Source organism: Calidris pugnax, unplaced genomic scaffold, assembly GCF_001431845.1.
Source record: "Calidris pugnax isolate Ruff unplaced genomic scaffold, ASM143184v1 scaffold133, whole genome shotgun sequence".
NCBI lineage: Eukaryota > Metazoa > Chordata > Aves > Charadriiformes > Scolopacidae > Calidris > Calidris pugnax.
This window is the reverse complement of record NW_015090977.1, coordinates 151,708-174,875: the sequence shown is the minus strand read 5'-3', so window position 1 is coordinate 174,875 and position 23,168 is coordinate 151,708. Positions and strand designations below refer to the sequence as shown.

Below are 23,168 nucleotides of genomic sequence, written 5' to 3'. Positions count from 1 at the left end.
CCTTTCCTGGGGGGGGGGGGGAGAGAAACCACCTCCCTCCTCTTTAATGGAAGAACAAGGTGTTTAGTAACGTATTGTAGCTTTTTGTGCAAGTCATCTGCCATAAACCATGGCATGATTCAGACCGGGGTTCATAGTTCCTTCTTTGTTCCTTTGTTAATCACTGACTGGGGGAGGCGCCTGCAGAATTTGCTAATGCATTCTTTTTGGGGAAGGATGACGCACAGATTGTCCTAATAAGGACTTAGTTTGAGAAAGGGGCCGTCTCCTTTGAGGAGATAGGGGCAAGTCATAGGGCGAGCAGTTTCTTTTTTAACTGGAGGGATGACACAAGCACAAGTCATTTCCTTATTAATCGGTTCAAACCAGTTCTTACAGGAACTGCTGGTGATAAATGTGGGACTTCTCAGAAGTCATTCATTTTCTTCCCAGCGCTGCCCCGGCGCGGGGCTCAGCTCCTTCTCCCTGCCCCGCAGGAACAGCTCCAGCTCTCAGCAGCACAGCCTTGGCACTGCTCTGCTCCCAAAGATTTTCCTTTTTTTTTTTTCTCCTTTTAAGCACTTTTTGAGGATGCGGGGAACTATGTCCCTTTCAGAAGTGTCCGATGAAAAAGATGAAATGCACTTTATTTCGTGGTTATCTGTTCTCAAGTAGCGATGCCCTTCGGAGCTGTAGCTCGCTCTGAACTTTGTTCTTTTTGGGTCAAAGTGGTAAGTTTAAAAAAAAAAATGTTTGTTTTTGTTTTTTTTTTTTTCCTCCCCTATTTTGTCTTGTTCTCTGGGATGAACTTTGCATCAGTGCTATTCCAAGTGTAGGTCCTTCTCTTCAGAAGCCATTTCAAGAATATTTGGAAGCTCAGAGGATAAAACTCCACCACAGACCTGACGGTGCCGTCCCACAGGTAAGAACTCTCTGCCTCCCCTCCCCAGGTAATTTTTCCCTTCCCTCGCTGCCTTTCGACTCCCCAGCTTCCCCCCTGGAACGCTTGATGCTGGTTTTCAAAGATTTGCAGCTGCCCAGAGAATAGATAAAAATCTCAATTTTTAAAAGCGAACCTGGGAATTAAAATATAAGGGTGTAATTGTATGCAACTGGGCTTAAACCTCTTGGAGAATAAAGAAAATAAAGCAAGAGCGATGGCATGTTTGCCTCTGTAGCAGCTGCCTATTTTGAAAGAGAAATTTAAGCAGAAAGAAGTTGCATTTCCCCGTGAGCCGGTCACAGAGGGTGCAGCTTCAGCAGCCAGAGGGATCTGTGGCTGTAACGGCCAGTACGAGAAACAAAATCCCTAAGTCTCTAGTGTTTGAGAGAAAAAGAGGGTGTTTAGAGTCGGTACAAAGGGGCACAAGTCTCCTTTCATACAAAAAAAGTATCTTAAAAAACGTTAAAAAGTATTTTGAAAAACATACCCTGAATTTTCAGGGGGGACAGAGCAACTTTGCCATGAAACTCCTAATGATACTGAGGCATTTTTAGATAAAAATCCATCCATCTACCTCACATCTCACATGTAATACTTGTAGCTGGTATAAATGTTTCTTTGCCCATTCCTTACCACAAAAGAGACTAAATTAGGGAGGATCGGGGTGGAATAAGGAAATGTGCAGATTCCTTCCGTGCACGTTGCAGTGGGGTTTGTGCAGTGCGTTGCTGCCCTCCTTTGACAACAGAAACACCAGTTACGGGGCAGCGATGGAGAAAGGTGGGAGCGGGACCGCGGGGGTCACGGCAGGAATTCTGGTGCCACCAGAAGAATCAGCTGCTAATTGGAAGATAATGCACTATATGAAGTTTAGGGGGGCAAAAAAAAAACAACAACATTTTTAACCAATGACCAAATTGTTTTCTTCGCAAGGAACGTGACAGGGAGTGACAGGGGTTGCTAATTCTGAACTTTTATGAATCGTTAGCAGAGATGCAACACTAATAAATCCCCTTTCAAGGGACTAAAGTCAGCTTTGGGGGGGGACCTGTAGGAATCCTGTCAGCTCGCGCTTGCCTCCTGTTTTTAATTCCATAAATTACATAATAATAATAAAAAAGGCCAGGCTTTTCCCTTTCACCCAGAAAATGGAGAGCTCTCCATCGTGCTGTCCACTAATCTTCATTTTCCTCCTTCTGTTTTGTCTTTGTCTCTTCAGGGGGAGAACTGGCTCTCATGGATATTTGAAAAATTGGTGATTGTCATGGTTGGTTATTTTATCTTATCTATAATCAACTCCATGGCCCAAAGCTATGCCAAACGGCTGCAACAGAAGATGTACTCGGAAGAAAAAACCAAATGAGCCTGGAAATAAAACCCCTCTTGGAATGGGTTTTAGCAGACACAAAAAATGACACATCTTTCCATACGTTTAAAAATCAGCATTATTCAAAATGTGGGAAAACTTTTTAACATCAATTTTCAACTATAACAACTTTCTATTTAATTTTGAAAGTAATTTGGATATTAGAGCAGACGTTTCATTGACAAACTTATAAATGTTAAGGTAAGGTGTAAATGCTTTCTGAGTCTGAGGTGTATTATACAGGATGGACAACGGGATGTTAAATGATGTTTAACACAAACGTTGTCCATCCAAATTACTTCCAAAACCGGTGATTTAATACCCTCCATTTCCCGATTTAACTTCAGACCGACCCAAGGGTAACTTTTTATTTTGAAGGGGTGGCTGGTTTGCTTTTTTCCATAACTTTCAAGGCCATGACAATGTATATAAGTGAGTACAGACTGGATACAAACTGTTGCATGTCCCCCTGGGTAAGGCTGTTCCATCTGGACTCTCCGGTGTCCCGCTGCATTGCACGTGCTCTCGGTTGGAAACGCCACCCTCTTAAACATCATGATGTTAGCAGAGATGATTGATGTCAAAAATGCCGAAGCTGACATTTTTTATTCTGTATATTTAGAATGAAGTTAAGATAAAACTTTATAAAGTCATCTTTGATCATTCCAGAATTTCTTGTGTCAGTCTTTTTAAGCTGTTCCTTTTCCTCTCCGCTTTTGTATGCTCAGTTTGGTTTCTTTATTAAGCCTTAATCCCATGAACCGCATGCTTTCCTCATCCTTCCTGCACAAATGGTGCTGAAGCCCTTTGTTCTTGGTTGTTTTTTTTTTTTTTTCTTAAGAACTTCTTCCTTAGCAGAAGGAAGTAGAAAGCAGATCACTTGCTTGAAGTATGGCTCGCTGGTTAAAATAGGCAAGTGAAATAGCTGGTGATATTTGTTATCATAAATCCTTCTCGGATGTTTGCCGCTGATCACGGCATCGTGGGAGGTGAAGAGAGGGGGGGAGAGTAAAAATTTCAGCTGAAAACAGATTTGATGTCAGAGAACCTTAACCTTAGGCTTTTGGAGTCAGATATTTTTAAAACATTGTTATGAATCAGTGTGTGTTCCAGTCCTGATGTCCATGAACGTAACTAATACTAATATTCCCTCTTCAGTCAGTAGATACCCGTTCCCCTGCTGCTGTACAGGTTTTACTGCTCTCATAATCTTTGGAGTATTGGTTTTTATTTTTAATCCTAGGGGTAAGTAACAAGAATTAGTTTGGCTTTCAATTAGTGTTATCAAAAGGTGAGCACAGAGCAGGTTAGGGGTCTCTCAGGTTGGATTTCTCCCGGCGTTAGGGCAGGGCTGGAGCAAGGTGTGACAATAATGTATTGTGTTGGATCCTGCCTGAGTGTCCTCTTGTGTTGCCAACCCGTCGTGACATCTCCATGGCCGTACCATCCTGTCGGATAGCTTATCAGACTGATGTTGACTGTTGGATCTCATGGCAACAACAGTCGGTAGGCTGTCTGACATTTTGGTATCTCTCATCTGACCGTTTCCTCATCCATCTCCAGCCGTTTCCATTGAACATCAGTAGCACGTGAATGTTTTGGGGTTGAGGTGGAGGCAAGCTCAGCCGTCGGGCAGCGCCACAGGCCACGTAAAAACCATCTTTTTAAAGTTTCATCTCAGTCCTGTGTGAGGTTTGTAACGTTTCTCTTGTAATACTTCATATATAGCTTTAAACAATGTTCCTGAATGGACGGGGAGGCTTCTCTCAGCAGAGCTGCTGACTGGGTTAAATATCTGAAAGCCTGAGCGCGGGGAGGCGGTACAGGGGAGTGAAAAGCACAGAGGCCATTCATTTCCCTCTGTGGATTTTTAAAAGATGAACAGTGTTTCTTAAATCTTGGCCCTAGCAGCTTGTTCATTTTCTGGCCTAAATATGGTCTTTGAAAATAATGCAGAAAATAAGTTACTCTAATACAATGCTCCTTCAAAGTATCATAATAGATATTTCACTTTTTTCAGTCTACTAAAACTTTAATTTTGCACTGGGTAAGCGGGGCTGTCAGCAGTTCAGAGCTGTTTGTTACACTCTTCTTCAGGACCCTTGGATCAGTGGAAGTGCTGGTTGATGCCCTCCCCAGTTCCGGTGGGAGCTTTTTGTCCTCAGATCCACCATGTGCCCTGGGGACACTGGTATTTACTTCCCACAGCTCTGGTAGTGTCTTAAAGCCTTTTGTGAGAGTAAATGACATTTTTGCCACGTTGAGGTCCCTGTACGCTGTCAGATCAAAATGAGGAGACTGTGTAACAGTAATTAAAAAGAAAAAAAACCCTCTTCCTAGAGCTTGAGCCAATAAACTACACCTTTCTGAGGGTCTTCTCATAATTATGCCTCCTTGCCTACTGACAACTAGAGAAATTGAAAGCTTTCTCCCACTTTTATTTCAATCTATGTTTACATACATATAGTGCAAAATAGATCTTTTGTTCTGCAACTCATGTTTTATGTGTCCATTCCAATGAGCTGTGCTCCTATTCTGGAGTTTCTAACACTATTTAAAGAAGGGACCAGTCATTCTGCTTGCTTCTACCTGTTCAGCCGCTGGGAGATTATACTTGGTAAAAGGTAAAAAATAATAGAAAGTTATGCAAACCTAATGAGATCTGCAAATGGATAGTTTTGTGTTTGCTTAAATAAACAAACAAATAACTGTTTCCCGGTGTTTATTTCAGCTGGATTTGTTTGCATTTCTGTATATTGAGCTTGGTTGTTACGCTGTGAAATCTGTTGTCCCCGTTGCATTTCTGTATATTGAGCTTGGTTGTTAACGCTGTGAGATCTGTTGTCCCAAGTGTTCTGCAATGAGAGTGAACACAGAAGGTACATCTGCAGTTGCATTTTGTGGCTTCACAGAAAGACCCAGAGCCTTTAGTGTTTCATCTGAAAACATGTGTTTTGCTCCCTTAATCCAAAGTTTCCTTTTGTTGTATATATTTTCAGTTACGGTTGGAAACAGTCAATCATCCACTTTGAAGTGTGTTGGAGAAAAATCCAAAGTGAGCTCTGCTGGAAGAGCAGGGAAATCACTGTATTTTTAGCTAATTCTTCTTGCAGTTTAGACAGTGAATAAAGCATCTTGCTTTTTTTCTTGGAATGACTGAAAATCACCTGGATGTAACAGCAGCTGATGTTTGCCCCTCTCCCCGCCAGCCGTGATGTGCCCCAGCAGGGCAAGAGCTGTGTTGGTGTGAGCAAAGCTAAAATGGTCCCACTGGTCTGTGCCAGGTCCAGCCAAGGGACAGGCAAATATCAGATCAAATCACCCAGTTCACATTTCCCTCAGCCCCATCAAAGCCACCAGGACACCTCCTGCTCCCTGTCTCTGCTCAGAGTTTCTTACCCCCCTCTCCCTGTCACACTGTGCTTCTTGTTAAAGCAGCTCCCTCTGAAACCACCCAGCTGCCTGATCAGCCTAAAAGATACTTGTCATTAGTACTTGAAGATGGCTTAATGCTCTTCCAGAAAGTCCTTCCCTGCTGTGCTTTTGGGTTTCGTTCCTTAATTTGTGAGAATCAGCCTCCCTCTCACTGCAGGCAGTGCTAATTGCAAGCACAAATACTGTGGATGTTTCCCTGATTATCAAGGACAAATATAAATATTACTGAGCAAAATTGATTGCAGGTGTGAAAATAAGTGGTGATTGGGTGTGTTCCTCGGAGGTAAAAGTAATGCAGTTGTTCTTTGAAGCACATGGTTAAAAAATACTTTGTAATCAGCAGTTAAAGGTTGAATGTGATTATATATAAGGTAGTTGAAAATGCTCTTCTGAGATTTAAAATTGTGGGGATTTTCCTGTACATTTTTAATTTTTTTTTTGAGAGGAAGAAGAAAAACCAGTAAGTACTTTGTTCAGCCTGCTCCAAATTGTGGCACGAAGCAGGGTGTGAAAGGGGGGGAGCAGTGGCCCAGGAGGCAGGTCCAGGTGAGGGTTTAATTGCTGTGACCTCTTCAGGAAGGAGGGAGTGAAGCAATCGCCTTCCCTGCGAAACACCCTGCTGATTTATTCAGAACTAGATTGAGGGTAAATATTTGCATATGCTCTTACAAACTCCTTTCTAAAAGGATTATACTGAAAAACTCTGAGCCTGCTGTGACTTTCCTAATTCAAGCGTCTAATTGAGGGCATGAAATGCTGAAGTGCTAGCATTTATTTTTTTATCTGTTTCACTTGCTTGTTGATGCGTCCACTCGGCTTTCCTAAAAGGCAGCAAAACCCTGGGAAGAGGCTGTAAGAGCCTGGGTCAGTTGTCAAAAGAGTGAAAGGAGCTGAAATGCAGAAACTGTCATTAAATGTCCAAAAGCCACCTGGCTGTATCACCTCCTGGGTGAAAGCAAATGGGAGAGCCCGGTAATCTGTGACGGGCTTCTTGATGTGTGTCAGGAATTCAGCAAAATGGTATTTTGGTCAAAAAAAACGATTATTACTCTGTGCTGGATTTAAACTTAAGAGGCTGTTGAGCTGTGAAGTCATCCAGCCTGGTCACTGCTAGTGATGGTCAGTCGTGGTAAAAGTATGCAAGTGTGAACCTGCTAAATGGGCCAAGCTTTGTTTTACTCTGCCTTTAACACTGCCCTTTATTCTGCTAGAAGGTTTCTTTTTATTATTATTACTCACTCATGGAATGATTCAAAGAGCATCGACTACAGTAGCATTAAATCAAAGGTCATCTTTCTTTAAACCTCCTCTGACTGGTCAGATAGGGATAAGCGCGCTGTATCTTCCGTGTTTCAAGGGAGTTACTCCCAGCTTAATTGTTCTAACTGGTTTCCCAAGAAGCTTAAATGAGTTGCCCAGGCAGCTGGTAATAAGGAAACTCGCTGCTATTTCCTGATGAAAGGCAAGAGATAGGGCTCAGTCAGCTCAGTGTATTGTTCCCTGCTCTGATAACGACCCTGGGGCCGCACCCTGCTCCCGTGGCTTCAGAAACTGCTGCTCTGTCCCTGTAAAAACTGTGAGTTGGTGTCTTCTCTGGTGACTCCCTGCTTGAGGGGTCCTGCCAGGGAATGGCTGTGTGTTTAGTACGAGAGATTTAAGGCATATTTCGCCATTTTGGGGTTTCTTTGGTTTTTTTTTTTTAATGCTAGTGTGACAGAGCAGGTCACAGGGATCTGGTTCTGCCTCCCCAGGAGAAGTGGCTGGAACTTTTTGTTTCCTTGTGGCCTTGGTAGTGTGTCATGTCACTGCTTTTTGCTCTGGGGAGTATTGCACTGATCTCAAAGATATCTCAGATACAGGCAAAGTCTGTGAACTGCACCCAGGTGTTTGTTAGATTGGCTTTATGCAAGATTGTGACCATAGTTGTGATTGATGGCATCAGTCTGTGGGGAGTCACCTATTACTTTACATGAGTTACAGCTGATCCACGCAACATTTCTAAGGTTTAAAGCCTTTCCACTGGAGGGTGGCATTGATTTGGCAGGAGATGTCACCAATTTGGCAGAAGATGCCATGTCAGCCAGAGCTCTAAGCTACTGGATCTCAGGCACCACCAGAGCCCAGCGTGCAGGGGGAGGTTAAACTCTGCCTCAAAACCAATTAACAAAGTGTAAGAAATGATTCGAGAGATTAGATGCATTTCCCAAAGCTTGTTCTGTCTGCAGTGACCTTGTGGTACCTCTGGTTTCCTTCCATGTTGTCAGGAAGGAAACTGGCAGCTCTCTTGCAGAAGCTGCTGCTCACTGAACCACACACATGCTTGACTGAGGCTTACACTTACGTGTTAGAAGCTGTGGGAGTTTTGAGGGATGTGTGTGTCTTTCCTGAGACCGCGGGTTTCTTGGGCGCTCTCCATCTGTTGAAAAGGCTTGAAAACCAGGTTTGTGTGCTCAGCATTTCCTTTCTGTCTCTGGAAGAACCCGGACCTGCATGTAGAGAAAATACACCTTTAGATTTACAACATCAAACAAATCTAGCCACATTCACAAGATCTCTCTGGTCTCTTTAGAAACCAGGCTTCCCTCAGTGCCTCGTTTGCTGCAGCTGTTTTCTGGAACACTGTCATATTTAGGATATTTTTGTAACAACAGATTTTGTTTCTCCAATTTCTTGATTTTTTTGTATTCTCACCTCAGTCCAGCTGCCCCCTCCTGCCGTAGTCACATGCATCCATGTGTGTTGCATAAGACTCGAGGTGGGAGCAGCAGGAAGAGAGAAACTTTGAAGGTGCCTGAAGCTGGTGTTTAGTTAAGCTCAAAGATAATGGATGCCAAAAAAAACTTCAGAGCAGTATTTCTACTAGAGCTGTGCGAATGCAATTTGTGATTTTATTTCTGTTGCCCCCTTAAGGTCTATAAGGTCTATATAAACCTGTCTTGAACACTTGTGTGTATGCACAACCACCACGTGGCAAATCACTGCAGCGTTTGTGCGTGAACTGAAATGGTTACAGCTGCCCAGGAGGAGAGAGGTGTTTGGCCAGACCTGACCCTGAGAGGCCAATCTTCAAAGTGTCACTGCTGTCTCTTCTCCTCTCAGTCCTTCTCATGGCCCTGTCTGGCCTCGGTGTGATTTTTTGGACAAGTTTGGGCCTGTTGGCTGGAGTTTTGTTCAGCTTGAACAGGACCCTGTAGGTACTAAAGCAAGTTCAGGTTTCTTTTATAACATCATTGAAGAATAAGCTCCCTTTTCACAGCATGCGTTAGGTTTGTAGCTGTTTTTTATATACTACTGCACAGTGAAAAACATCATTGAAGAATAAGCTCCCTTTTCACAACACGTGTTAGGTTTGTAGCTATTTTTTATATACTACTGGCTTTGTGGAGAAGCCTCACTACATCTTTATAAAGAAAAATACTGTGAGATCCTGAGTTAATGGCTGGTAGGGAGGGAAGAGAAGCTTCTCCTTGGGAGAAGAGTATGGTCATCAGAAGAGAAGCTTCTCCTTGGGAGAAGAGTATTTGATAGGATGTATGTTCATGTTGCTAAATTTATGTTTTTAACTGTTTTATCAGTTGCATTAGGTTGCTTCACCAAAATTCGGCCTAAGGAGGAGAAATTGCTAGTTCACAACATCGAGTAGCTCCATAAATACAGTTGCTGACTCGGTGACTCAGAATCAGGTAGTAACACAGGCTGAAGCTGCCCAAAGTGGGGTGGGGAAGAAATTTCCCAGTGTTTTCTTTGCAAGTGGCAGAAGTGCCTGACAGCCAGCAGCAAGCAGCCCGACGTGGAAATAGGGATTCTTGAACTCGGTATTGTTCTGCGCCATCTGGAGAGCAGTAGCTCTGAACCATTGCCCAGCCCTCCCCATACTGATTGAGGATGTTATAGTGAACAGCTACAGCCTCCCTTGCCAGCCAAGCACAGAGTCAGTATTTTATTACACCTTCAGCATGTGGGATAAGGCTGCTTTCCATTTGGCTGCGGCGGCGGAGTTCTGCTTACACGCTCCTGTAAATGATCTATTACATATTGGAGACTGCTGGGCAAAAGTTCAAATTAAATCATGCCATCTGACCACAATTACACCATTCTCAGGCAACTGAAGTGTATTTTTGTGAGCCTTTAAATAAACATTACATTGTACGTGTAACCAAATATGTACAATAATCATTTTTGCAGAACGCACCCATTGAAATGCAGATACACCATATCGTGTAACCAAATATGTACAATAATCATTTTCGCAGAACGCACCCATTGAAATGCAGATATAACCATATGAGAAGGTATTTATTTCTCAGCACATATAACCAGTGAGGCAAAAGCCAATACCTTACTGAAGCTCAAGCAATGTTTATTCTGTCTTTTTTTTTATTTTTAACCAGTGGCTTATTTTAGTTTCTCCACTTACTGCTCTTTTAAAATAGGAATCCTGGCCTAGAGAGCGTCCTCATTTGAATTATTTTTCTGTCTTATGGTGTGATGATCCATATTTTAAAAATGTTGGTTTTAAAACCAGCAGACTAGAAGGTTTCTGCAATCTGATTCACACCGATAAATCCAGAGGCCTGTGCTTTTACTTTATACCATTCAGCTCTCTTAGAACTCCCTGTTCAGAATCTCTCAGGCTTGTATGAACCATGGGGTTAAGGTTTAAACTTCTTCCGTGATTGTTATCGTGGAATGTATTTATACTTCTAAAAATTGCCTTTACATTTCCTATTATTTCCTAACGAGCAGAAGCAGCCTCTCTAATCTCTCATCCCAGGCCATCTTCCCCTTTGCCAGTCTGCTCCCTCTGGTTGGTGAGAACATTTATTTGAACCCCCACCCTCCCTGCAGCTGTTTGTGCTTCTGAGAAAGGGTTAAGCAGGTTGTGCTGATTCACAGAGGTAGGTGACTCATTCCCCCACCCGCTCGGAGGGGAAGTGGCTGTCTAGAGGGAGAGGATTCATACAATGTGAAATCAGAAGGGACCATTGTGAACTTCAGAGTTTGTCTGAAAGAGCCGGAAAGGCTCTACAGTTAAAATTCAGGATTATCAGCTCTACATCCAGGGCAGCTAAAAGCCATCTGAGTGTCTGGGCTGTGCTTCTGGAGCGTGGGCAGAGGTGGGGTCGGAAGGCAGAGGCAGGAGGTTTGAGGAGGAAGCCTACACTGGAATTTGCTGCTTTGGTAAAGCTGTGTCTGGGCTGCCCTTGAAACCAGTGGAGGAAAGGCAGCAGCTCAGTTCCTTTTGGAAGTTTTTTTTGTACCGTATCGGATCCATGAATCACATTTCTGATGACTCTTGTGCTGTTTTTAAAGTGGTGTCCAGCAAAACACAGACTTCTTTAAAGTACACGTTGACATCTGAGAGTATTTCCTTTGGGATGTTTGGTCCCTCATTTCATAATATTTATCTACACTAAATTTATTAACAAATGCAGAAGGAAATTAATTATTCGTTTGATATCCTTTTGTACCTCAGTATTTCCCAGTAGTGTATCAACTGGTAATTTGAACATAACTTCCTTCTTTCTTATTGATAAAATCCTAGTTGCTCTGGAAACCACAGATTTTTGCCCTTAATCTCAAACTGTTTCAGTTTGATAAATCTCTGCAGGTAATCCTCTTAAAAAATGCTTATATATTTACACTACGATTCTATCCTTTCTGTGCTGGTAGTGAGTCTCACCTTGTAAGCACCATGTACATTTGAGTCCAAATAAAGTCTATCTGTAATTAGGTTAGTGCCCTGTCACTTGCCAAACAGTTACTATGTTTAAAGTATTTGGAACAAGTTAATTTTTGTTCCTGCTATTTTTCAGTGGCCAAATAAAAGTTACCCTATTCATTAAGTAAATCTGCTATAGTTAGAGTCCTTGAATCAACTTCCAAGTGAGCTGCACCTGTCCATTACAAAAAACAATAGTGAGATTTGGTGCATTGTTCCCTGGTTTATGGACATCCTGTGGGCAGTTTGCTTAAACTTGCTGGGTCAAGGCCACAGACTCTGTTGTCCCTGCCTGGGTGAGCAATTGGCTTGTCCTGACCTTTGTTCTACCTCATTCATTTTAATTTCAAATGAAATAAAGGCCCTCTGCCAGGCTCAGGCTATTTACATAATTAATTTTCTCAATAAAATAGAAAATGACTACTCCGCCCTCTAATATAATTGTAGATGATGAAAATGTGATAATAGCTATTCACTTCCTGCTGCTTTCACCCTCTCCTCTCCACATCCTGGGGAAAAAAACCAGAGGAATCCAGCCATAGACATTAGGTTAGTGCCCTGTCACTTGCCAAACAGTTACTATGTTTAAAGTATTTGGAACAAGTTAATTTTTGTTCCTGCTATTTTTCAGTGGCCAAATAAAAGTTACCCTATTCATTAAGTAAATCTGCTATAGTTAGAGTCCTTGAATCAACTTCCAAGTGAGCTGCACCTGTCCATTACAAAAAACAATAGTGAGATTTGGTGCATTGTTCCCTGGTTTATGGACATCCTGTGGGCAGTTTGCTTAAACTTGCTGGGTCAAGGCCACAGACTCTGTTGTCCCTGCCTGGGTGAGCAATTGGCTTGTCCTGACCTTTGTTCTACCTCATTCATTTTAATTTCAAATGAAATAAAGGCCCTCTGCCAGGCTCAGGCTATTTACATAATTAATTTTCTCAATAAAATAGAAAATGACTACTCCGCCCTCTAATATAATTGTAGATGATGAAAATGTGATAATAGCTATTCACTTCCTGCTGCTTTCACCCTCTCCTCTCCACATCCTGGGGAAAAAAACCAGAGGAATCCAGCCGTAGATCAAAAAACAAATGAAGGCTTAGTTTGGGAAAGGGTGTGAGAATTTCAGAACTGAGGTCAGCTGTGAAAAACACTAGCAGGAAGAAGGCTAGAGATGCCTAAAACAATTCCTGTCAATCTCTTCTCCAGAGCAATGAAAGGGATTATAACAGGTAATACAACAGTTATACTTTTGTTTTCCCCTCCTTTTTTTTTTTATAGTTTTGAGGAATCTGTGTCATAAAAATGTGGCTGCTGGGTGGGATCCTCTGTTCCCATGGAAGTAGGAATGTTTTCCCTGAATCCTAACTGTGAACAAGTTCTTACAGAAGTATCCTTGTTTAAGCATAATGCACCTGTTGGCCTAACTCTGTCTTAGAGCTGCAGAATCTTTCCTCTCTGTTTTCATATGCTATAACTAGAGATTAAATAAGGATTTTTTTTATTTTTGCTTTGGGGTTGTGCATGTTAGCTGTGTGCTGCGTTTCCTGACGTGGCCCAAATTCTGCTATCAAATGCAAACAAACCAACCCCCCCCAAAGATCCTGCTCCACTGACTAAAAGTGACATAAGCCATAGATAATAAATGTACTTAGAAAGAATGGATAAATGGGTCTATGTCATTCAAAGGTGCAATAAGCACCTGCTGTGTTTGTTTCATGAGCAGAATTATAAATACATAGAGATAACGTAAAGTTATTTCTGCAATAAAGTTACTTATTGATGTAGGAGTACAATAACCCATTGCTCTCTTCCTTGTTTCTGAGAGAACTTATCTGTCCTTAGCTTTTTAAAATCTCTTTTACCTGTTTGTGGAACAATGAGGAAGAGTATGGGTCCCTGGGACTCGGTCATTTTTTCAGATGAGGAGTTATGTCTTCTCATTTCTGATGCTGGAAGTTCTCAGTCTGGTATCTGTTGAAAACACCAGGGAAAATTATTTAGATGTTGCTAAACATCCTGTGCCTTTTGAAGGCGGGAGGAGGGAGAACCTCACCATTCTGTCTCCTCTCCTGACCCTTTGTTCCTTGCAAACTCGGATTGCCTGCGCTGTTTATCTTAACTTCTTGTGCAATCTTTCCTTGTTTCTTCTGTGAAAATACCCAAGTTAAAGACAATGGTTAAAACTGACAAAACCAGAAAACTAGAAATCCCTATTGATCAGAAGAGCCCTCAGCTCTGAGCTGCTAGGAAGTGATTTTGTGAAAAAGTATTAAATATCACAAATAATATTCTGTAACAAAAGTTCCATGTAGTTTTGAACTTCTAAACAACTCCAGTTTTGCTGAGCAGTGTAGGACTTGAAATATGGCTGCACAGTTGAACTATGATTATTGTGCCTTCTTTTGCAAGCGAGTTCCTAAAACAGAGATTAGAGCAGCCAAGTGAAAACAGAAAGCAAACCAGAGTTGTTGGGTTACGTACTCTGGTCTGCAAGAAGAATATTGTCAAAATGTTTTGTCATAAATGTCAAGTGGTTTTTTAATATGAAAAGTTATTGGCTGTATTTATCCTATCTGCTTTCTCCTCTTTGCCTTCCCTCTTGTGTTTTCCCCACCCACCCTGCGAATGGTTCTCATTCCCCTCTATATTTAATTATTTTGCTATTGACTGGAGGCACCAATATAGCTCTTAATTTACACAAGTAATTTTTCTGCATGAACTAGGACTGGACTCAAATTTAACGTGTGCTGAAGGTTGTCCTACTACTAAGGGGCAGTTGAAATCCATTGTGGCTTGCATTGACTCAACCAAGCCAGAGAACAGCTATTACTATAAATGTGTTTGATCAATTGTGAGTTTAGCTCCAGTACTTACTTATTTTCTTCAGATTTGCTTGTACAGTTCCTTGAATCTTGTCAGAAGTCTTTTTGCCATTCCTGGTGTCAGGTGGCAGAGCTGCTCTGAGAACAGGTTCTCCAGGGGAGGGGGAGGATTTTAGTGCTTCTGTACCTGGCCTGAAGAAAAGTGAAGAGGTAAATGAAACAGGGAAAGGAAATAAAGATAAAACAGAATGTGCTCTAACTGAAGCCTAGCAGAATTACAAGGTCACTTCTGCATCTACCACTGTGTTAATTAATTAAAGATTTAAAATCTAAATCAGAATTTCTAACAGGGCACAATTTCTGTGTTGGCATTCTGAGCCATATTGCAAACCTCTTTAACATACATAGCATGGTACTATGTGTGTGCTCATCTTTTAGTTAAAAGCTCAGAAGCCTGGCATGAAACAGCATTGAAACCTAAAGGGAAACGATAAGATTTGCCCACTTGTCAAGAGAAAAGTCCTCGAGACTAATTTTTTAAACTTTTATGCCTATGTAATAGCGGGTGGGATTATTTCCATAGGAGAACAGTGACATGGTGGGGGGAATAGTAAGAATTCCAAAAGCTCTCCCTACCATTAAATGTAAAGCTGACAGAGGCAGAAGAAAGCTCAGTGTTTTAACACCATCCTTAATCCTACTGTGCTCTTTTTATTTTATGAGCACCCAGTCTGTGCCCACCCAAGCTACCAGGATCTCCTCCTCCCCTGGTGCAGCTGGGTGTCTGCAGGCTGCAGCTTCACGGGGGCACCACCTTGTGGCCGTGGTAAAATCTGTGCAAAAAAGAGCCCGTTTCTTAAATCGACTTTTGAAATTACACAATATATTTATTCTATTATGGGCTCTTGTATCTTGAAATTTACCGCAAATTCTCCTCCCAAATATGCTTAAATAAATAACAGATTAATTACAAAAAAAAAACCCCTACCTGCTTCTAACTCATAGGATAAAGAGGAAGAGTTGTAGTTTTGCTTAAACCTGCGGTAGGTAACATCACTTGAAAACATGGCATGGTGAAATGGCCAGAAAAACCTATAATTCATTATAATCTCTAATAGAACTTGAAGATGACAGGAAAATTAAGAACCCTTCCTACCTTTTTTTAAAAGATGGTTCAAAACTTCTGCTATTTGGTCAAGCTTAAGGTCCTTAAAGTGGAATTTAAGTCTTACTTTGCTTTAAAGAAAAAGGTGACACCCTATTGTATCTTGAATGATACCCAAAGGGAGTTTGGATTAATAATTCTGATACTGTGCATTTTTATCAGTATTGAAGCATTCTTAGGGCAAAATGTTATCATGAAAAATTGAAATTGAAGGATGGGGAATGCCTTACTACTGTAGTCAAGGACACATTTAATTTCTATCACACATAAGCTCATGATAGTTTAGATGCTGAGAATTTAGCCTGGAGAAAAATCCTTCTGTGTAGACACTCTATGAAAAATATCCAAATGCCAAAAATGATGTTCAAAGACTTAGCTACAGTACATAGCAAATGTATTGAAAAATAGCTATTTATTAGATATATTAAATATGAGTTAATACCTGCCCATATGAATATATTCAGTTCTGATTCAATTCTTACTCTCTAACACACACACACTGCTTACAAAACTTCAAAAATAGCTACAGTCCAGTAATTAATATACTCCAGGAAGTTGATGGAAGGTTTTCCAGTCCTGGGTTGTTTCAGGAAAGCTCTATTTCAGACCGTTTAAAAAAAAAAAAATCAAAGGGTGGTGTAGCTGGAGATAACTTGTTCCAGAGCTGTGAAGCTGTCCAGAAAGTCTTCCTCTTCGATGCCGAATTTGGTGTACTGGTGAATGTAGGCTCTGTGTGTTGAGGTCACAGAGGAAAAAGGATAAGACATTAGAAATCAGTGAAGAATCTGACACATTAAATCCGATTGTAAAGTTATTGTACAAACTTCAAATGGCAGTTATTAATGAAGTCTCGGCATAATTATTTTCACTTACTTGGAAGCAAACATATTCCAAGCTTTTCCTACAACATCATCAAGAGGTTTCAGGAGGAACTGGCTGTTGCTGACCAAAGAAGCAGACTTCTCATACTTGTTAAATGCTCTTGGTGTTTTCCAGGCATTAAAAGCATCCTGAGGCTTTAGCCATGATGTGTATAATGAGGGATCTCGGAAACTTCCTGTAGCAGAAAACAGACAGCCCTTTTGACAAATGTAAAGCTACAAGCTCCTACAGCTTGATTTTAGTAGTCCCATTTGACTTAATCAGTGCTTGGCAGATAAATTCAGGCCTTGAAAAAAGTCTGTGGAGTGGTCAGCCTGTTTAAAATACACCTGGTTTAAACAGATTCATTAGATTATCTAGAAGCATACTCTTGTATCGGTGCTTCATCCACAAGCTGTGCTCATCGCTCCAGAAGTGGCTAAATATATTTTCAGACAATATAGCCAAGAATCCTATCTTGTCTACAGACTTCAGTCTCTTCCTCCTTCCCTGAAGTGCTTCAGGGTTGTGTGGGTTGTAAATACAATAGCCCTAGCTGTCTAAGCAATTAGACAATGTTAATTAAAATGTTTCTAGAGGGAATATTGACTGTAGTAGTCCAATATGTGGCCTCGGTGGGTTTTTTTTTCCCCTTTCATCAGATACAGTTGCAAAGAAAACAGTGAGATGTGAAACAAGAGCCAGTGAGGGACTGTGTTTCTCTTTCTTACCTAAGTCTACGCCGTGTGTATCTTTTCCTCGCAGGATAACCAGGTTAGCAATGGAAGTATTGAAATGCAGTGGCTTATTTGTGGAATGACTGGAGGGGATGGAGGAGCCCAGACGTGGTGGTTTCACTTGCCAATCAATACCTACAAGATTTTGGCAAAAAAGATACAAGCTTCTGCACATTAGTTAAGCAGCAATTACACAATTCTTAGAGCAAACCAGTGCTAATCCAGCAGTATTTGCCTGGCAGTCACTAGTCTTACCAGAGAAAATGGATACTCGTTTCTATACTTAGCAATCTGCCAGCCCATTCTTTGCATAACTGGAAGCTACACCGAATTCCCCATGTAAATGATACGGGAGAGCTAAGCACGCTTTTAATTAGTAGAAGGTGTAGAAAGAAAAAGCAGAGCACAACTAACTATCCAAGGAATGTTCCAAATGAATCACGTCAATTAAGCGCATGGCCAAAAACTGTTTGTTTTGCGTATTTTTCAGTAGTTATAATTAACTGAGATGTCTGGGAGCAAAATCAGGAGCTGCTGTGGCAGCTGAGGGAATAGTTAAAGGAGCAGCTGGTTATGGAGAGGCAAATTCCTGCTGTCTGAGGGCAGCAGCTCCTTTCTGGACTAAAGCTAATCAGTGAGCTCCACAAAAGAGTAAGCTTTATTTCAGCTGTAAAAATAAAGGCTTAAAGAATGATGGATACTGGAGATGAGTGAATGCTTTTTACCTTCCTCCATTTTAGCATTAGCAATGAGCATCTGCCTTAAATGTTTGATGAGTCCAGGCCAACTGAACACGCTATAAGCGAGGGAGTTTTCAGGCATCTGAGGTATGTTACGAAGACCCAACATCTTGAATTCAGGATGTGGAACTAACGTCTCCATTAAGTCTCCTGAAAGAAGAAATGAACAGCTGCTGTTTGATAAAAATATTGCAGAGGGTAGCTAAAATAGGAGAAGAGAGCGAGGAATTTTACAAAGATCTAGCAATTTAAGGTAAGAAACAAAGCAGGATATATCAAGTTTCAAGTTGACGATAAAAATATTGCAGAGGGTAGCTAAAATAGGAGAAGACAGCGAGGAATTTTACAAAGACCTAGCAATTTAAGGTAAGAGACAAAGTTTTAAGTTGATGAATACAGGGACACCCATCAGACAAGGTAATGCAAACTTGCTCTGTACTACTAAGTTCTGCACAAGCACATTATTAGCTCTTGGTTTACAATTTAGTCTTGTCTGGCTCTGAATATCAACGACCCCATGCACTGCTAAAAAAATTGACAGACAGATGTGAAAGGTTAATTTTACAAGCAAAACTCTTGGCAATACAGGTAACTTTCGCTAATTCCTTAAAGATACAAATGTCAGCCTGTTGCTTGTGGCTACCAAGTTGTGTGCTCACCTGTCTTCTGCCTGAGCGAAACACACAAGTGTCATTTTGTTTCAGTTTATACAAACTTCTTACCTAATATGAAATGTAAAACTCAGCCCAAAATTACTGACCTGCACAAATTTCCTCTGAAATGTAAATAGGTACAAGGGGGTCTGTAGGCACTTGAAAGAGGAGAAACAGGGTTTTGGTAAAGAATGAAACTAGAATCTGGGAGATCTATTTTTGACTGCTACAAAATTGGAGATGAAATTTTAATTTAGTCTTTTCCTTCACTCTTCCTATCTTAAAATTTGGGATGTGTCCGAATACTTAAGTAAGGAGACTGAAGAACTTAAATTCTCAATATGAAATGATTATAGAAACATGTGTGAGAATGCATTAGGCAGCTGTAAGTAGAGTTGGATACCTAATGGGTTTCTGCTGTAGTGTAAGCCACTCTCTCCTGTGTAAGTGGGCTGGAAAACGCTCCCCAGCTGATGTGCAATGACTTGATTTACATCCCTGAAGGAGATCTGTTTAATATTCATCAGCTGAGCACAGATCTTGTGGATGACATCATTCTCATGAATGAGAAGGGCATCTGATGACCGGTACAAGTGTGACAGAGTCAAAACAGAGTTGTAGTTTTGAACAATGACCTGGAAACAAACAAACAAATGATACACACAAATGAGAATCAAACAACTTAATCTCTTTCTAGTTTATAACCCTCTGGCTACTCTCCTTTCCTCAGTTATGATTTAGGAAGTGATTCATTTTCTTTGTCAAAGTGCAGAATGAGGTCAGGAGCTACCAGAGCTTTTCCATGGAAAGAAAGACCGGCGAAAAGCACATTATCCTTCTCAGTTCATGCAAACATGCTGGAATAAAACATCTGGGAACCGATTTTAATGCTAAGGCATGATCATAACAGGAGATTCCCAGTTAGCTACTAGCACTTCTCAGGAAACTGCATTATACTTTAGCACTTACATTATCCAGAACCATTTTTTTTTTTTTTTTGGTGAAACATGTACCAAATATTAGGCAAGCAGTTTATTAGCTCTGTTACTTTCTGCCATGTTGAACTTTTGAAAAGTAAAATGTACCTCTTTTCTTGTTTATTTCAGTTGCAGATCTTTTATGTTTAAAAGTAAACAGTGATTATAAAGTTGTAGAGTATCTCTGGGAAACATGACATTCACCTCACCAGTGCCGTAGGGCCAGATAACATGGTTTAGTATAAACGAGGTTGGAAAAGCATCTCTTAAACACTGGGTCACAAATGCTCCCAAGCCAGACCCTGTACCCCCAGCCATGCTCATCATCGTGAAAAATCCACCCAGTCGGTCGCATTTCTCTGCTTCTCTTTGTACAAGATTCATTATTACTTCTTTGTGTCTAGGCCCGTGAACAGAATAACTGTTGAATGAAAGACAAAACAGGGAGATATGGCAGGTTACATCAAAATAAAAGTGGTAAGGTGAAGCTATTCATAAAGGATACTTTTCTTATTATTATTTATACAACCTGGCATCATGTCACCCGTCTGCAGTAAAGAATCCTCAGCTGTGATGTTTTGCACAACAGCTGTTTATAAACCCTGTTTATTGTTTCCTATTCTTAAAATAAATATATTAACTCTATTCTAAAATGTTACATATTCACTGTAAATACCAATATCACCTTGCGAAAAAGCAGTCAAGAAATTTCACTGCTCCATATATTGCTATTCTAACTTAAATCGAGTTAATGTTACATACTCTGCTTCTAGAGAGTCTAGACACCTCATTAGCCTCTACAGTTCACTTAATGAAGCTGGAAACAATTACTCATACCCGTTTGCCCAGTTGTTCCCAGACCCTTGCTTCTGACAGAAGTGTGACCGATCGTCGTATTTCCAGTGGCCAGACCTGGCAGCTATTGATAAGGTTTGGCTGATTACTTTAGGTTCCATGTCAACCAGCACAGCTCGGGCAACAGGTACTGGACAGGAAGAAAAACAAAACTTAGAATAATGTGCCAATATTAGAACTTTTTTACGTAAAATGGAGAGACTTGCACCACAGCCCAGACTATGTTCCTCCAACCCATATAAACTGAACTATTAACGGGACAGTACAGGGATGTACAGAAAGGAGGACTTGGCAACACCCTGGATTTCTGGAGAACAATCTATTGCTCCAAACACAAATCTGAAATCTAGAGACCATTGATCTTTCAGGAAAGAAACCACTTAATATGTTTTCTAACACCAGATTATAGTCTGGGTCCTACTCTGTGGCATGATCTATCTATAGTAGAAAATACAGACATTTGGAAGGAAATATTACGTGTGCATATATGTTCAGTTCCCAGTGGTGTTACTGGCAGACGTGCCCTGTGGTCTTAGATATGGTACTGTGCTGATTTTTCTTACACAGTTGTGAGCACTGTGGTGAAGGCAGAGGGTTCTGACAATCCTTCAAGACTGAAGGTAGAACTCATTCTTCAACTGAAGTTGAAAAGCTTTTATTATTTCTGTACTCTTAACTGTATTAGGCTGGAAACCAGACCCTCTGCGGGAAACAAGCACTCAAATGCCATACCTTCAGACTCCTCCTCACTGAAAAAACGTTCTTTGCAAGCGTCATGGTAGGATTCATTCTCCTTCTTGGAACACAACCCATGTGTGCCGCGGACGTCACTGCAGATAGCACTGAACACCTCGTGGCCAATCTGATTGCCACACTGACCAAGCTGGACTGTCACTAGTGACATTCTTATTCACTTAAGCCTAAAAAAGAAAAGCATGTCTTTAGTAACTGTGGAAAGGAAGAGGGGGAAGTTCTGACAAGTAGATTTCTAAGCAGCTTTGCAGTTTTTTCAGAACCTCTAGTGAGAAGGAAATGGCTACTTTTCAGCCACTGGCTATTTCTGGGGAAAAAAACGGACTGTCAGCACTTTCTCCTGAATGTCAGAAGAATGCAGGTGGCAGTTGACAGAGAATCAGTCTGTTTGCCATTGCTATTCATCTGAAGGGGCTGAAACCAACTACAGAGCGAGCAAAGTCTCTGCTTTCTTACTTTTGCTTAGTAATGCAGGACAGAAACAAGTAATTGTAACTCCAAGAAAGTTAGGGGATTAGGCTGTAAAAGCGTAATAAGAAAGGACTATATGCCTTTAGAAACGTGAAGCTCATTCAAAATTCTAGCTGATTTCCAGTCCTGTACTGCGACGGGCCTGATGCCAAAATCTGTTGGGGTGACAAAAGGATTCCCTAGAGCATTCCCCGTGCTTCCACCACAGACAGCAAAGGTTTTGATTCAGTACCATGCCAGTTGACGGTTTTCCCCGCTCAGCATTTTGCGGGAGCTCTGGTTTCTCACTTTTCTATTCTCCTTTCATAGAAACAAGGTCATTTTTTTAATTTTTTTTTTTACCTCGCTTCATTATTCTGGGCTGCTATTTTTCATTATCATCCCAGCTGTGCCGGAGCACTTCTGGAACAGCGTTCTTTGGGTAACTGCCAGCGCCACAAACTCGATCCTGCTGCATTTTGCAGGCAGGTTATGTGCTATTTTTGACTCCTGTGCTGGCATTCAGCGCTGCTGCCAGCCCGCGCCTCACAGCCTAAGATTTTTTTTTTTTTTACCTCACTTCATTATTCTGGGCTGCTATTTTTCATTATCATCCCAGCTGTGCCGGAGCACTTCTGGAACAGCGTTCTTTGGGTAACTGCCAGCGCCACAAACTCGATCCTGCTGCATTTTGCAGGCAGGTTATGTGCTATTTTTGACTCCTGTGCTGGTGTTCAGCGCTGCTGCCAGCCCGCGCCTCACAGCCTAAGGCGGGCCTGTGTGCTGCCGCAAGGCCGAGTTATTCCTCACAGCAAAAAATAATAATAAATAAATAGATCTGTTAATGATTTTCAGAAGGGTCTCATGTCCAACCCAGGCGTGTGGTGCCAGCCCTCCCGCTGTGCCTGTCACTCGGAGCAGGCCGCTGTCGCTTGTACCCTCCTCTCAGGAGCCTCAGTCCCCCGCCTCTGTGGGGACACCCACCCGGCGCCCTCCCGCCCAGCCTCGGGGGCCGCCATGTTCTTGGTGCTGCCCGCCACCCGGCCCTCACGTCCCTCGCCCACCTCGCCCCCTTCCAGACCCTTTCTCCTCGCCGGTTCCCTCCCACCCGGACCTCCCCGCCACTCCGGGTGCCCTCCCGGGGTGCCTGCCCCTCACCGGGGCAACGCCAACCACCCACAGCCCCGCTCGCCGCCGGCCTCCCCTCAGGGCTGACCTCGGCGACCCCCGCTGAGGCGCTTTCAGGCGCCAGGGCGCATGCGCGGCCGCCGGGCTCCGCGGTCGCCTTCCCCGCCGGTTCGGACGCGGGCAGCGCCTTCGAACCACCCGCTTCCCGCATGCTCAGAAGGGACTCCGGGTACAAGGGTCAGTCCTCTGGGCTTCACGGCGGGTTCTACGCATGCACCGCCCGGGTGGCTTCGCTGCGCCTTCTGCGCACCCTCCGTGCCAGCACCAAGGGAGGCGGGCGCGCCCCGCGCACGCTCAGCCCCAAGCCCCGCGCCCGTCCGCCCCGCCGGGTTCTCTCCGCGCATGCTCAGTGCGGCGCCGGCCAATGCCGGGAGGGGTTGTGCGCCTGCGCGGTGCCCGCAGCCGGGGCGGGAGCGCATGCGCGCTGCGGGCCGGGCGGCCGGTGATGGCGTCCGTGGCGGAGTTGGGGGGTGCGGGCCCATGAGGCGGCCCAGGCCCCGCGCACCCAGCACAGCCAGG

At 42.5% G+C, this 23,168-nt stretch overlaps 2 protein-coding genes across 4 annotated transcripts in view; one reads left to right on the top strand and one right to left on the bottom strand.

Moving 5' to 3' along the window:
• Positions 1 to 5,001, top strand: part of VMP1 (vacuole membrane protein 1) — a 74,237-nt gene extending 69,236 nt beyond the window's left edge. For all 3 annotated transcript variants that reach the window (XM_014953205.1, XM_014953204.1, XM_014953206.1), the window contains 2 exons: positions 799 to 901; positions 2,142 to 5,001. In XM_014953205.1, coding sequence (XP_014808691.1) covers positions 799 to 901; positions 2,142 to 2,285 — 247 coding nt within the window. In that variant the 3' untranslated portion in view covers positions 2,286 to 5,001. The remainder of the gene's footprint in view (positions 1 to 798; positions 902 to 2,141) is intronic.
• Positions 5,002 to 5,248: 247 nt separating this feature from the next.
• Positions 5,249 to 22,809, bottom strand: TUBD1 (tubulin, delta 1). Its single transcript, XM_014953203.1, has 14 exons — positions 22,678 to 22,809; positions 20,991 to 21,178; positions 20,241 to 20,388; positions 19,608 to 19,824; positions 18,830 to 19,061; positions 17,759 to 17,923; positions 17,028 to 17,168; positions 16,309 to 16,492; positions 15,878 to 16,164; positions 14,323 to 14,462; positions 13,502 to 13,595; positions 13,311 to 13,419; positions 8,065 to 8,209; positions 5,249 to 5,350 (listed from the first exon to the last, which is right to left on the bottom strand). The coding sequence occupies exons 2-9, from the start codon at positions 21,160 to 21,162 to the stop codon at positions 16,062 to 16,064; spliced, it is 1,362 nt and encodes a 453-aa protein (XP_014808689.1). The 5' UTR covers positions 21,163 to 21,178; positions 22,678 to 22,809; the 3' UTR covers positions 5,249 to 5,350; positions 8,065 to 8,209; positions 13,311 to 13,419; positions 13,502 to 13,595; positions 14,323 to 14,462; positions 15,878 to 16,061.
• Positions 22,810 to 23,168: the final 359 nt, after the last annotated feature.

Coding starts and splice junctions, on each gene's coding strand:
- TUBD1 (XM_014953203.1), bottom strand. CDS start 21,162: ATGTCACTAGTGACAGTCCAGCTTGGTCAGTGTGGCAATCAGATTGGC. Junction 19,062..19,607: donor GGCCCTACGGCACTGGTGAG/GTGAATGTCATG, acceptor GTTTGTTTCCAG/GTCATTGTTCAAAACTACAA. Junction 16,493..17,027: donor TACACACGGCGTAGACTTAG/GTAAGAAAGAGA, acceptor TTTCTGCTACAG/GAAGTTTCCGAGATCCCTCA.